General features: G+C 48.7%; 1 protein-coding gene across 1 annotated transcript in view; it reads right to left on the bottom strand.

Annotated features, from left to right (window-relative positions):
- NEURL1B (neuralized E3 ubiquitin protein ligase 1B) overlaps window positions 1-7,797 on the bottom strand; it is a 90,427-nt gene extending 82,630 nt beyond the window's left edge. Inside the window, exons 1-2 of the mRNA XM_017728054.1 lie at window positions 7,751-7,797; window positions 7,257-7,276 (exon numbers count right to left, since the gene is read on the bottom strand). Coding sequence (XP_017583543.1) covers window positions 7,257-7,276; window positions 7,751-7,797 — 67 coding nt within the window. The remainder of the gene's footprint in view (window positions 1-7,256; window positions 7,277-7,750) is intronic.
- Window positions 7,798-12,511: the final 4,714 nt, after the last annotated feature.

Below are 12,511 nucleotides of genomic sequence, written 5' to 3'. Positions count from 1 at the left end.
TTGTGAACTTAATGAAAAAAAAAAATCCTTGATTCCTCAAGATTTTCCTCGTGCTTTTTTCGGTTGGTGGTTTAATCCTTTTCTCAGCGTTAACACTGGCAAAAAATGTCAGAAATTATCAATGATGGGGGAAACAAAACAAAACAAACCAACACAACAACAGAAGGCCTGCTAAAACCTTCCTGAGTGGGGAGGGAATTCCCACAGGCATCACTGAGCAAAATCCCCTGGATTGGCAGGAAGGGAACATGGCAGGAACATGGCTGGCTAAGGGATGCTGTGTGTGTGCCAGCAGCAGCTCTGGGCTGTGCAGGAGGAGGGACAGAGCACACCGTGTGCCTGTGGCAGGCACAGACACGCTGAACATCTCTGCTGGGAAAAGTTCAAGCCCAGGAAATAAGAAATGATGCAGGAAATGTGTGGCTCGAGACCCCCACGGCCAAAGCTCTGCACAGCTCCCCTGCAGTTCACTTTAACTCAGGGCAGAGGTGCCCTTCGAGGCTCACCCACATCTCACTTTTTTTCCTGAATAAACACTGGGAAGGGAAATGAAAGGAAGGGGAAACTACAAAAGTGACTATTTTAAAAAACCCCATGTTTTGAAGGAAGGGTTATCACAGGCAGCATCCACTCCACCAGCACAACTCCTGTGAGAAAAGGAGTGGGTAGAGAACACTGATCTCCAGCTGATTACTATTCTGGGGAACAGAGGAGAAAACACACCAAAAAAAAAGAGGAAAAAAATAAAAAATGTGCCTGTGTGGGCAAGCCAAGGTTTTAAATGCACAGCCTACTCCATGTCACTGCGTGTTGCATTTCGCTGGTCTCAGTCTCTGCTGGCTGTGGCCAGATAACAAATTCCCCCCAGAGAAATAAAGGGAGCTGGAGATGCTGTGTTTATCCTGCAGCCCAGCTGATCCCCGAGCGCTCGGCGCGTTCTGTGCCGCTGCTGCCTCGCTCCCAAGCGTCTCCAAACAGCCTTCAACAAAACAGGAGGGTAAAGAGAAGCCAGGGAGATGACAGAATGAATAAATTAGACACACGTGGCCTCCTGTATTCATCACCCGCTTTTCTTCCTGCGAGCAACAGGAGCTGTGCTGTTACCTAAGCCCGGCCCCACTACAAGGAGGAGGATGCTTGGAGCAGGTGCCTGCAGGCTCTGGGCGTGCAGTGGGAGGAAGGCAGAGAGAAGAGTGCCTTGAACCTCTCTCCAAAAGCCAGACAGCTGCCCCACCTCGCAGTGTGTCACTGCAGCCTCGGCAGAGCCACTTCTGCAAGCACACGGCCAAAAATCCAAGCGCTGGTTCGGTGTCTGAACCCTCCAAGTGGGAGGAGCTGTACCCCTGTGCCCTCTCCCCCGTGGAAAGCACTGCTGGCTGCAGAAAAGCTGCAAGAATTAGTTCTGGAAAATGTCCCCGTGGGCTGGTGTGCCTGAAACAAGGCCTTTCAAAGAGGTTGGATGTGTCTCAGCTGTGCTGGAAGCAACCAAGGGGAAGGATGTTTTTGGAGAAGGTCACTCGCAGTCAGAAGGAAATTCCCACAAATTCCAGGTGTGCATATAGGATCATAAAGCATTAAAAAATCATAGAATCCCAGGATCACTGAGGTTGGGAAAGCCCTCTCAGACATCAAATCCAAGCTGTGCCCCATCCCCACCCTGTCCCCAGCCCAGAGCTCTGAGTGCCACCTCCAGCCCTTCCTTGGGCACCTCCAGGGATGGGCACTCCAAACCTCCCTGGGCAGCACCTGTCACGACCTGAGCACCCTCCTCCTGTCCCTGTTCCCTGGGAGCAGAGCCCGACCCCCCCGGCTGCCCCCTCCTGTCAGGGACTTGTGCAGAGCCACAAGGTCCCCCCTGAGCCTCCTTTGCTCCAGCCTGAGCCCCTTTCCCAGCTCCCTCAGCCTCTCCTGGGGCTCCAGCCCCTTCCCAGCTCCGTTCCCTGCCCTGGACATGTTCCAGCCCCTCCATGAGAGACCTACAAGGAGATGGATACAAGGATTTGTTCTCAATCTGAAGGACACTTCTGCTGGTGATTCAGGAGCTGATGGAAGCTCTCAGCTAAGGAATGCGGCATATTTTCCCCCTGAATTTGAGCATTCTTAGCAGAATTTACTGCCCCAAATTTAAAAAGCATTTCTTTTATGCTCTTCTGCAGATAGGAGCCTACAAAAGAGCTCCAGAAAGGACATGGTTTTTCTTGATCTATGAACAGTCAGAGAAGAAAGTCTGACTGCTTCACAAATCACATTTCAATGGCCTGGAAAGCAGAGAATTTCAGAAACCACTCCACCTCCTTTCACACAGCACATGACAAGGCATTGGACCAGTGTTTGTTTGTCTCTTGTACAATTACAATATCTCAACACAAAATTCAGTACAAACCATGAAGATTCATCAGAGCCCTAAGCCAATAAACCATGGCCCTGCCACATTCTCTCCAGGTTTCTTACCATGCCCATCACCTGAAAGCCAATAAGGCTCTGCTGCAGCAGAGGGGGGGATCTGAGAATTGCTGTTATCCATCACAATCCATTCATTACCAAGAGGCTCCAAAAAGCCCTTCACAAAACACAAATGCACTAAAGGGACAGGGAGATGACAGAGCAAAGAAAAGGGCCACGAGTGGCCTCCTGTGTTCATCTGCTCTGGCCAGGACACACCACAGGAAACCTCTCCTGGTCCTAATAAAACATGAATTAACTGGCACGTTGCAGAGACAAGCTGGGCTTGGCTTGTTTAAACTGTACTCACAAAGACAAGGCCTAAACATCAGCAATTTTCTTGCCAGAGCCCAGAGCGTGCTGGAGAAGTTGAAGAGCAGGTAGCTCACAGCCTGACAAAATCCCACCTCATTTCCTAGGAGGCACACTCAGCCAAGGAGCTGGCTTTAGACCAGGAAGAGTCTGCTTGAGCCAGACCTTTCCACGACTTGCAGCCTGGCCAGAGCCCCGAGCAGGAGAGCAGGGGAGGCAGCCCAGGCTTTCTACAGAAGCCAAAGATCAAATTCTCCAACGTCACCAGCCCAGCCAGTGGGGGAAAGTGGAGCTTTTGCCCCGAGGAGTGATAGTACTTCCAAAGGAAGATCTAGAAATAAAGCAACCCCAGCCAACAGTCACGCTGCCAGTTCGTGTAAGCCGAGCTCAGTCACTCGAGGTGCATCAGCCTACCAGGAGGATTTAATTCAGATCCATTACTCAGCTCTGGGTGCAGCCTGTCCTATCTGGAACGTAAACAGTGACTTGTACAGTCTGTCTGGCTCCTGCCAGCACATCCAAGTGCTCTGGGAGGGTTGTTTTACCCCACGGGAGGAGGCATCAGCTGCTTCAGCAGCACACGGGCCCACTGCAAGTGGAGGGAGCTGTAAAAGTGGCACAGCTTTTCCTCTTCAGACTCAAAAAAAAAAAGTCCCTAAAATTTGTCCAGAACACCAAGGCCTTACAGCTACCCTGAGAAAAGATGCCAGGGGTTTGAAGTGCTGTTCTGTACTTGTTATCTGACTGTTCTGTACCTTCTATCAGGGATGGCACATAATCCCAAAACAACAGATAACCACTGTGCCAAACACCTGGGTGTGCTAATCATAGAAGTTTGGGGCAGATTTGGCATTCCTACCTTGCAAGGTGCTGTGCTTCCCCCTCTGGGCTTCGTTCCTCAGTGACATCATGCCGTACATGCCCAGATCCTTCTTCAGTTGCTACAGAGAAGCCAAGAAATCCCCCAGCACACTCAAATCCACTCTCCAAGGAGAAACTCGGACTCAGGGAGCAGGTCCTGGCTCTGCTTTCAGCTCTGGGACACTGAAGCACCTTCCCAGGGGCCGAGCAGGGAGTGCTCCTGCCTTCCCATCTCAGTGACAAGCAGGGGAACCCAACCCCAGGAGCAGGAACGGGATCAAATCCCTGACAGAGCTGCAGGCCCTGGCTGCCAGATGGGCACAGAGGGATTCATTTCAGCTGTGCCAGGTGGCTGAGTGTGCAGAACCCGAGCCAGGACACTGGTGAGCAGATCTCTGCACGGGGGCATCATCAATTATGCACACAGGTACAGAGTTAGTGTAGCTTGACCCATCCGTGGGGTTATTAACTCTCCATCTCATTAACTCCAGCTGAAGGTCTGCTGATGGCTAATTCAGATCCCTCGAGGCCCCTCCTCTGAGCAGCTTCTCATCTGTTTTATCTGAAAACATTTGGCGAGCACAGTGAGATTTAGAGAAGCAGAAGTTCCATTTTACAAGCAGGGCAGTGGAGGCACCTTTTTTTCTATGAGCAACTTCCACTACTTCCCAAAAACCCACAGAGCCAGGATCTGGGAATTACCATCAGCCCCCATGACCCTGCTCAGGGCATGACATGGGCTTGGCACACGTCAGAAGGCAGCAGCAGAGAAGCCACTTGTGAACCACGGAGCAGTTCTGGAATAAACCTGTTTCAAACCATCCCCACAGGAGAGAATTCATCCCCACACTCTGCCAGCTTAGGATCAGCAGGGAGCAGGAGATGCAGATGATATTCAGAGTTAGAGAAGGTGTGACACAGCAGCCTTGGGAATGAAGGTTTCCTCACTGCAGTGTTTTTCCTCCCAAGGCTGTAAGGACCCCAAAATTTCATACTGGACCCCAAAATTTCATACTGGCAGCATCCACCCTTTCATTGAGGATATTGGCCAGGAGGCCAACGAGGAGCTTTTGGTGCCTTTGGGGACCAGGGAGAGCAGAGACATCTCACAGTTACCCCGAGGAGCTTGGGTTGAAGTCACTCCAGAGTCTCATTGGAGCTGGCTGGGAATAAGAAGCTTTAATTCAATTTCCCAGTACAAACACAGATCCACCACAGAGGAGAGGCTTGCAATACCCACCAGAGGATTTCAGCTGCAAGGAGAATTCCCTGCAGCTTTTCCATCAGGCCATTGAGAAAATTCTTGTTCCTAACACTGAACAAATAGATGCTGTTTCTGCAATGACTGTGCTACGAGTAACCATATTTTCACTTTTTAAACACAAACCAACTTTCCAGCTGTACTTGGAGACATTCCTCAAGAACCAGAATTCAGACGGCCTCAAAAGGACTGGACCCAATCCCAGATCCAACCCCAATTCCCTGTGACAGTTCACCTCCCTGCTGCCCTCAGCAAGGCCTTTACAGGTCTCAGTGGTGCTGTGAAGGTGAATTGTCCAAGGATTGTGTCTTTGGAAAGACATCTACGCGTCAGTTTTTAAGCAGGAGATTGTTCCAAGCCCAGCTTTTAAGAACAGTTTTAGATGTCAGTGAAAAAAAAAACTCTGAGAAAGTGTTGGGGGGCGTGTTAAGAAAAATCTTAATTAAGACACTTAAAAGCATAACTCTTTTTTTTCTCTAATTAACACAGACATATGTACCAGGCAGAGGAGCAGCAAGGCAAAGAAACTAAAAAAGGAAAGCAACAAGCACATGTAAAAAAATCCCAAAGGAAAGAAAAATCCACCTTACCCAGAGGTGGCTGCGATATTCCAGAAACATGGGGCGTGTCTCCCTCATATCCTTGTCTGGGAGCAATGGTCCTGCTGCTGCTTTTTGCTCAGAGATTTTATTGATTTCAGCAGCTCAGCAAAGTCCTAGAGGGTGGCAGCTCTTTGCTGCTCAAGTCCTGCCCTTGGATAAATGACCATCCTGCAGAAATCTGCTCCAAGCGGGCAACAGACTGCGTGTCCCCCAAAACGAGCATCATCATTAATAACTGGACTATTTGGGCTGCACTCGCAGAGTTTTGCTCCTCAAAGGAGTTCTTCAGGCTGCAAGAAGTGGCTCTGCTGTTCTGGATGCAAGGGGCACTCCAGCACCCCCATAAAACCTCTGCTAGAAACCCCAACAACCACTCTCCAGTGCTTATTCCCATAACAAGAATTACAGGGATGTCACAGCTAAAGTGTGGCAAATCCACCAAATTAAGGAAAAAAAAAGGAAATCTGGGGGGTTTTCTGCTCTAACCCCACCATTTCACACCATTGCAAAGCCTCCTTCCCTCTCCCTCCACCTGCCCAACAAACCACCAGCGAGGCTTTTCACCCTCTCTTAATTTTCTGACTTCCTCAGTCCCACCCTGTCACTTCTGTGCTGCTTTTCTCCGTGGGATTGAGGCAGCAATCCAGGCCAGAATTTGGCAGCAATCTGTAATTAATTGCAACCACTCTGACAGAGGCTGCAATTTGGGCTGTTCAGACAAGACACACACACACACACACACACACTCTGCAAATCAGGGTTCCAAATCACTGCTCCTGTTCAGCAAGCTGTCAGTGCTGCCTGTTCTTTAGCACATTAAAGCTGGGAGTAGAACATGGGTTTTAAATTAGCCTCTGAAGCTATGGCTCTGCACACCGTGTAATGTTTTATCTAGAAGGGCTTTTCACTTTCCAAGTGTAAACCACTACTGCTGGAGCAGAATGAAACCCATTAGAGCTGACTCAGAGGAAGGTCCCCCTCCAGAATGCCAACCACCCACAGGTAAAGACATGATCTCTGCACATTCTGCACATGTAGGTAGAGCAGGGAGGGTGGCTGACTCTGATTCTCCTGCTGCTTGACAGCAAAAAAAAAAAAAAAAAATCAATTAAAATTGTACCAACTCCCCCCCCCCCCCCAAAAAAAAAAAAACCCAAACAAAATAATTTGTTTAGGTACTTTAACCCCATTTATTGTCAAGATTTAAGGTCCTAAGATACTTTGGAGAGAAATATTTTGGTGCCTATAAACACTTGACCACCAGGTAAAGAAATAAAGAAAAGCCATGTCATAAATAGACTTCTGAGAGTTCCAAAGCGGGTGAATGATCCAAGGGAAGGCAATCCTTAGAAAAAGTCTCATCTGGCCTCACAGTCTTGGATTAAAACCTCATCCAAATCATATCACTATCAAGACAGAAGGATACTTTTATCTGGAGCCAACCTCCATATCAACAGAGACACTGCTCGGAGGGTTATGCCAAGGCTAGTTAGTAGTTTATTTATGTTTCTCATCTCACACAACTTCCAAGTGCTCCACAAAAGCCTTTAAGAGCTACCAGCATTAGCATTCTGGGGAAGAAATTCAGTTGCAAGGGACACATGTTGCCCAAATTCACATCCTAAGGAAGGAGCAGATCTAGATAGCAAACTCAAAAAATGGCCAAGTAAAATAAAAGTATTCATTTCTCTTATGTGTGCTAGACAAGCTTACCACAAAACCCTTGAGATTAATTAGCTACAGTTGGTAATAATTTATAACCACTCAGAGAAACTTACCAGACCTCACATGCCTAACGCTTGCATGCAAAAAAAAAAAAAATAAATTAGGAAAATGCCCAACTCCTGTAGCTTTAGGAGAATTAATTTTGAGAAGCACAACTGCCCAAAGCTGCTGCTGGCTGATGACCCAGCTGGACAAAACACGCTGTCACCTCAGAGATCCATTTCAAGAATCATATTTATTCAATAATTCTTTCTAGAATTATAGAATGAAATGGGTTGGAAAGGATCTTAAAGATCATTTAGTTCCAACCCCCTGCCGTGGGCAGAGACACCTTCCACTCCTCAGAGGTTTTGGGGAGTCACCATGAAGGAAACACAGCAGAAAACGGAGATATTAAGAGAAGACAAACTGAAATTAGGCAGCTGGAAGGGTCACTCTAGCTACTTTGAAAATTAAAAAACCAGACGCACAGGAAAACCAAGAAGAGGCTGAGCAAGGGCAGTTTCCCCCCCATTGTTCATAAATTAAATAAAATGAAAATAATGACCTGTTATGTCTGCGTCTGTCATGAGATGTGTCTGGACTTCCCTGCATCTCCAAGTGAGCCTCATCTCATGCTTAAGCTCCTTATTGCCAGATTATTCTGGGATAGCCACTGGCCAACACCACCCTCATCTGATGACAGTGACAAGGAGATAAAGCTGAGGCCAGCACCGGTGCCTGTCCCTGGAGATGTGCAGGTGAGGGTTTCTGCCACTCCACCACCCCCGTGGTTTGTCCTCGAGGGGTCACTCACAAAAGGGTGTCCAAGGATCAGCAACTCAGAACAAATCATGGATGTGATGCTGGATTAGGTCTCGTGAGAGGTTGTGCTGCAGGTAGGAGAAACAGCTGGGTGCTCCAGCTCCTCTTTTAATTGATGCCAAAACCCTGCCAGCCCTGATGGGAGCTGATCCTAAGTGAAAGGGCACGTGGCACCCCAGCCCAGAGAGGTGCAGCCCTCCTGCACCAGTGTTATCCCCTTCCCAGTCTGGGATAAACAGGGATGTGCTGCACTGTCCTGCCTTAAGGAAAAAGCACCTCTGGAGAAACTCCTGCTGCCCTGAAGTCACTTCTGTTTGAAGTTCTGAGGGTGCCACGTGTCCAGACATCCCAAGGAACCACACAACTGAGCGATTCTTAGGGGTAAGAAGAGGGAGGGAGAGGCGTTATCCCACTTTTCACAGGTTGGGAGAACAATGTCACAAGAATTTAAGGGCGTCACCTCAAGACCGAGCTGCAGCTTTCCCCCAAACACTCAAAGCTGGAAGTTTGCACCTTTGTCAATGGATCAAAACTTGATGCAAAACTCGTTGCAACAGAGCATCGTCAGGAAATAACCCAGCTTCTTCCAAGAGCTGAGCATTTGGAATATCGTTCCTTGCACACTGATGTTAAGTGGCTGGAGCAGGGTTTATTAACAGGTGAGATCTTTCTAAGCCACCCCCACCCCCCCTCACCCCTGAAAAAAAAAAAACAAAACCAAAAGGAAATGGGGGAGAAAAGGAGACAAAGGCAAAAGGAATGGAAGTGGAGGAGGGTTGAAGGAAACATCCATTTCACAGGGCTCAAGCCGAGCTGCAAAGAGGACAAAAAGCAGATATGAAAAGTCATCAAAGCCTTTTCATGAGAGTGACCGTCTCTCCCTGGGTCTCTTCCTCAGCCTGCCTCTGCTTTTCCCTGGGGAATGCAGGAACTCATCCCAGCCTGCAGAGCAATTGCAAGGGGCCTCTGGGGTTATTTTTAAGACAGAGTCACGATGGCCCTTGTGACTCGCTGGCGTTTAATGATGGAAGTTTGTTGTTTGATCTGCACAGACACAGGCTTCCAAATAATTTTTTTTTTCTGAAAGTTTTTTTTTTTTTTCCTGAGGGGGAAAAAAGTATTTCACAGAAAATGACAAGAGGAGAAGATGGTTCATTGGAGCAGGGTCTCATGCTGACACACAAGCACAGTGCCAGTTCTACCTTGTTGTTGTACCAGGGATGGCGAGAAATGACACGAGTCCAAGATCAGGAATAAAGTGGTCTAATTTAATTAATTATAAATCCGTTTATATAACTTGGTTCACAAGAGTGGCATGATGTTATTGGTCTCTTGATCAACCACCTCCTAGAATGATTGGTAGAGGCTCTACAACACCCATTCAAAATATTTTCTTCAATGTACCATGATAATACTTGAAAAACAAGTTTGCAGCTGTGAGATAAAGTCTTGGTTTACAAAAACCTCAAACTGTTTCTCAGCTAGCTTGCAGGAGAAAGGAAAACTTCACAGGATGCTGCAGAAGCTGGAAAATTCCTCTGCTTCTAACTTTTTAGCATCCACACTACCTGTTGTTTTAAGCTCCCATTTTTAACAGCTCCTCACTCGGGATGTCCTTGGCTTGCTAGGGCCCATTCCAGGGCTGGCCCAAGGTAGTAACTGGACAGCAGTGGAGCAGAGGACACACAGGGACTGGGATGAATTGGGACAGCCAAAGTAGAAAATAAACCAAATTGAGAGCAATCTCTGAAACACTTCCTGCCCCTCCAGCTCCCTGTCCCCAAGGGCCTTTTGTGAACCACGTTTGTCCTCATTCTCCTTCACAGCTCTTTTCCCTGGATGCTCTGGGGCTGGTTTTCCTGGACAGAAATGGCAGTGGCCGACAGCTGGCAGGAAGGACAGCCAGAGCGAGCCCCCAGGATGCTGCTGGGTGTGCAAATGCCAGGGCAGGATCAAAGTATTGCTTGTTTGATACCCTCCAAGTGAAATTCTTAAATTAGAAGCGGCCGTGGCCCCAAATGCACTTCAGCCACAGCATGACTTGAAGGTTGATTTTGTAGCACAGGCATGAAGGAGTCACTTCAGAGCCTTAAAGGCCACAGCAGAAGCTCCCAGAGCTGAGCCCAGCTTGTGAGTTTTCACTCTTTTTCCACTCTCCTTCCCTTACATAAAGAAGCCAAGCAGAGCTGCCCTGGTTTCTGCTCCATATAAATCATATGGCCAGGGAGTGGGGATCACTTTGACAATGAATTAATATTTCTGGGCTGCTATTTCTGTCCCTTTGTTTGCCCAGACACAAAGGCTCAGCCCTCTGCAGTTCCCAGATCACAATGTCTGTGTTGCATGAGATCATGCTTGTGCTTTTGGACATGGCTTTTTGTTTTTTTGAACAGCTCCTATTGAATTCCCCCAACTCAGCACTTTCCTTCCTCTTGCTCTCAGTTGATCAAACAATATCAAACGGAGCCCAGGAGCTGTGCAGATACATTTTCCTTGTGTTTTTAATAAGGCTGGAGGAGGTAGTTTGCTCCGTGTGGTAATTTTGGGGAAGTGAATTGGAGGAGAGAGGAAGTACCTGACAAATCAGAGGCAGCTGGAGCAGAGGTGGGCACAGGAGGAGCTGATGGAGGAAGCAGCAGGAGCAGAAAAGACCAGAAAGAGATGACAGTGACAGGAGGGACAAGTGGGACTCAGACTGCATCTGGGCAAAGTCCTGGCTTTGTTCATCACAATCTCCCCAGAGAGAGAACCACGCAAGGGTTAACATCACCAGGCTGACAATCATGGAATGGTTTGGGTTGGGAGGGAGCTTAAAGATCACTCAAATTCCACCCCCCCCCCCACCATGGGCAGGGACACCTCCCACTGTCCCAGGCTGCTCCAAGCCCCAATGTCCAACCTGGCCTTGGGCACTGCCAGGGATCCAGGGGCAGCCACAACTGCTCTGGGCACCCTGTGCCAGGGCCTGCCCACCCTCACGGGGAACGATTTCTTCCCAATATCCCATCTAAACCCAATTTCAGTCATTTTAAAGCCATTCCCTGTGTCCTGTCATTACAAGCTCTTTTAAAAGAATACAGAATATAGAGTGTATAGGACTAAAGAGCAGAAGCAGCTCAGACTTGTAAAGAGAAATAATCTGTTCCAGGTAGCTTTAGAAAAGGGGCACAGGGATGCTGGGAGCATGAGGGCAGCGCTGGCACACCCTCAGTGACAAGCACATGGACCATGGAGCCCACAGGGTCAGGAGAGGAGCTCTGAGCCTGGAGGGACCCTGGCCGGAGCATTTCTGCCTGTTCACCCCCACCCTCTCAAAACCACGGGACAAATGAACATACCAGAGATCCCAGACAGAGCTGGAGACAGTTTGGGATGGCCTCTGACTGCAGCAGGAGGCTCTCCCCGTGCTGACACTGCAGAGGCAGTGAGCCAAAAGAATACTTAGGGTGCAGCAAAACTCAGAGAAACAGATTTTACAGAGACAGACACTAATTCACTCAGTCAGAAACAAATCTCCAATTTCCTGGTCTCTCTCCACAGCTGGAATTTTCAAGAGGAAGGAGGATCATAAAGCCCTGAAGGAGCAGAAATCTCCTCTCTCCATGCCAGCTCACATCCTCCCCACAGGATCACAAATGCCATATCCCCCAAAGAGGAAAGCAGTAAATCAGGAGAGCTAATTAACAGCGTGCTTTACAAAGAGGGACTCCCTCAAGCCCACTTCTCTCATTAGCATCCCTCCCCTTTTTAATGAGCAGGGGACACAACGGTCCCAGCAGAGGGATGGGGTGGCTGCCACCACCTGCTGGGACACACGAGTCCAGCCCAGCTGTCCCACAACAACAGGGACTGTCTATAAAAAGAGCTGACAAGATTTGGAACAACTGCTCCCAATAACCTTGCCTCGCTCCAGCTTTTTCGCCTGACAGACGCATCTTTGGTTTGTTTTCATTTCTTTAATTGATATCTTATTAAATTCCCTATAAATAGAGTGAGCCAAGATTATAAATGGAGTGAACAAAGACCGTCGTGCAGGCAGTGGGGAGAGCAGTGCTGGCAGCGAGATGCCCAAAGGGAGGAGAGACAGGAATTCAGGAGGGAAATGAGTCATCTCCAGCTTTCTCCAGCCACCAGCCTGGCATGGGGACAGTGGTGCTACAGGAGACCTGCTTTGGGTGATTTGGTACCAGTGCCACCAGCTCAGCCCCGGCCCTGGTTGTGCTGGGGTGCCATAAAAGCCTTCAGAGAGCACAGAAAAGTCCCACAGCGCTGTCTGAGGGAGGGTTTGGCCTCTGCTGCACAACACACGTCACCGGTGCTGGCAGAACTCCAGCTGACCTCGAGGGATGAGAGACACAAAACATCTGCACCCACCACAACCCTCCAGCAAACGTTTTCTCCTGGAGGAAAAAGGCAAGGCTGAGTTACCCTGTGTTGCTGTGCTGAGGACACAGCCAGGAGCCATCCTGCTGGGCTGCTCTCTCCAAAATAACCAGCTCCTGAC

The sequence above is a fragment of the Corvus brachyrhynchos genome, unplaced genomic scaffold, assembly GCF_000691975.1.
Source record: "Corvus brachyrhynchos isolate BGI_N302 unplaced genomic scaffold, ASM69197v1 scaffold21, whole genome shotgun sequence".
Taxonomy (NCBI): domain Eukaryota; kingdom Metazoa; phylum Chordata; class Aves; order Passeriformes; family Corvidae; genus Corvus; species Corvus brachyrhynchos.
Note: the sequence above shows the minus strand (reverse complement) of the source record. Positions and strands in the feature narration are given on the sequence as shown.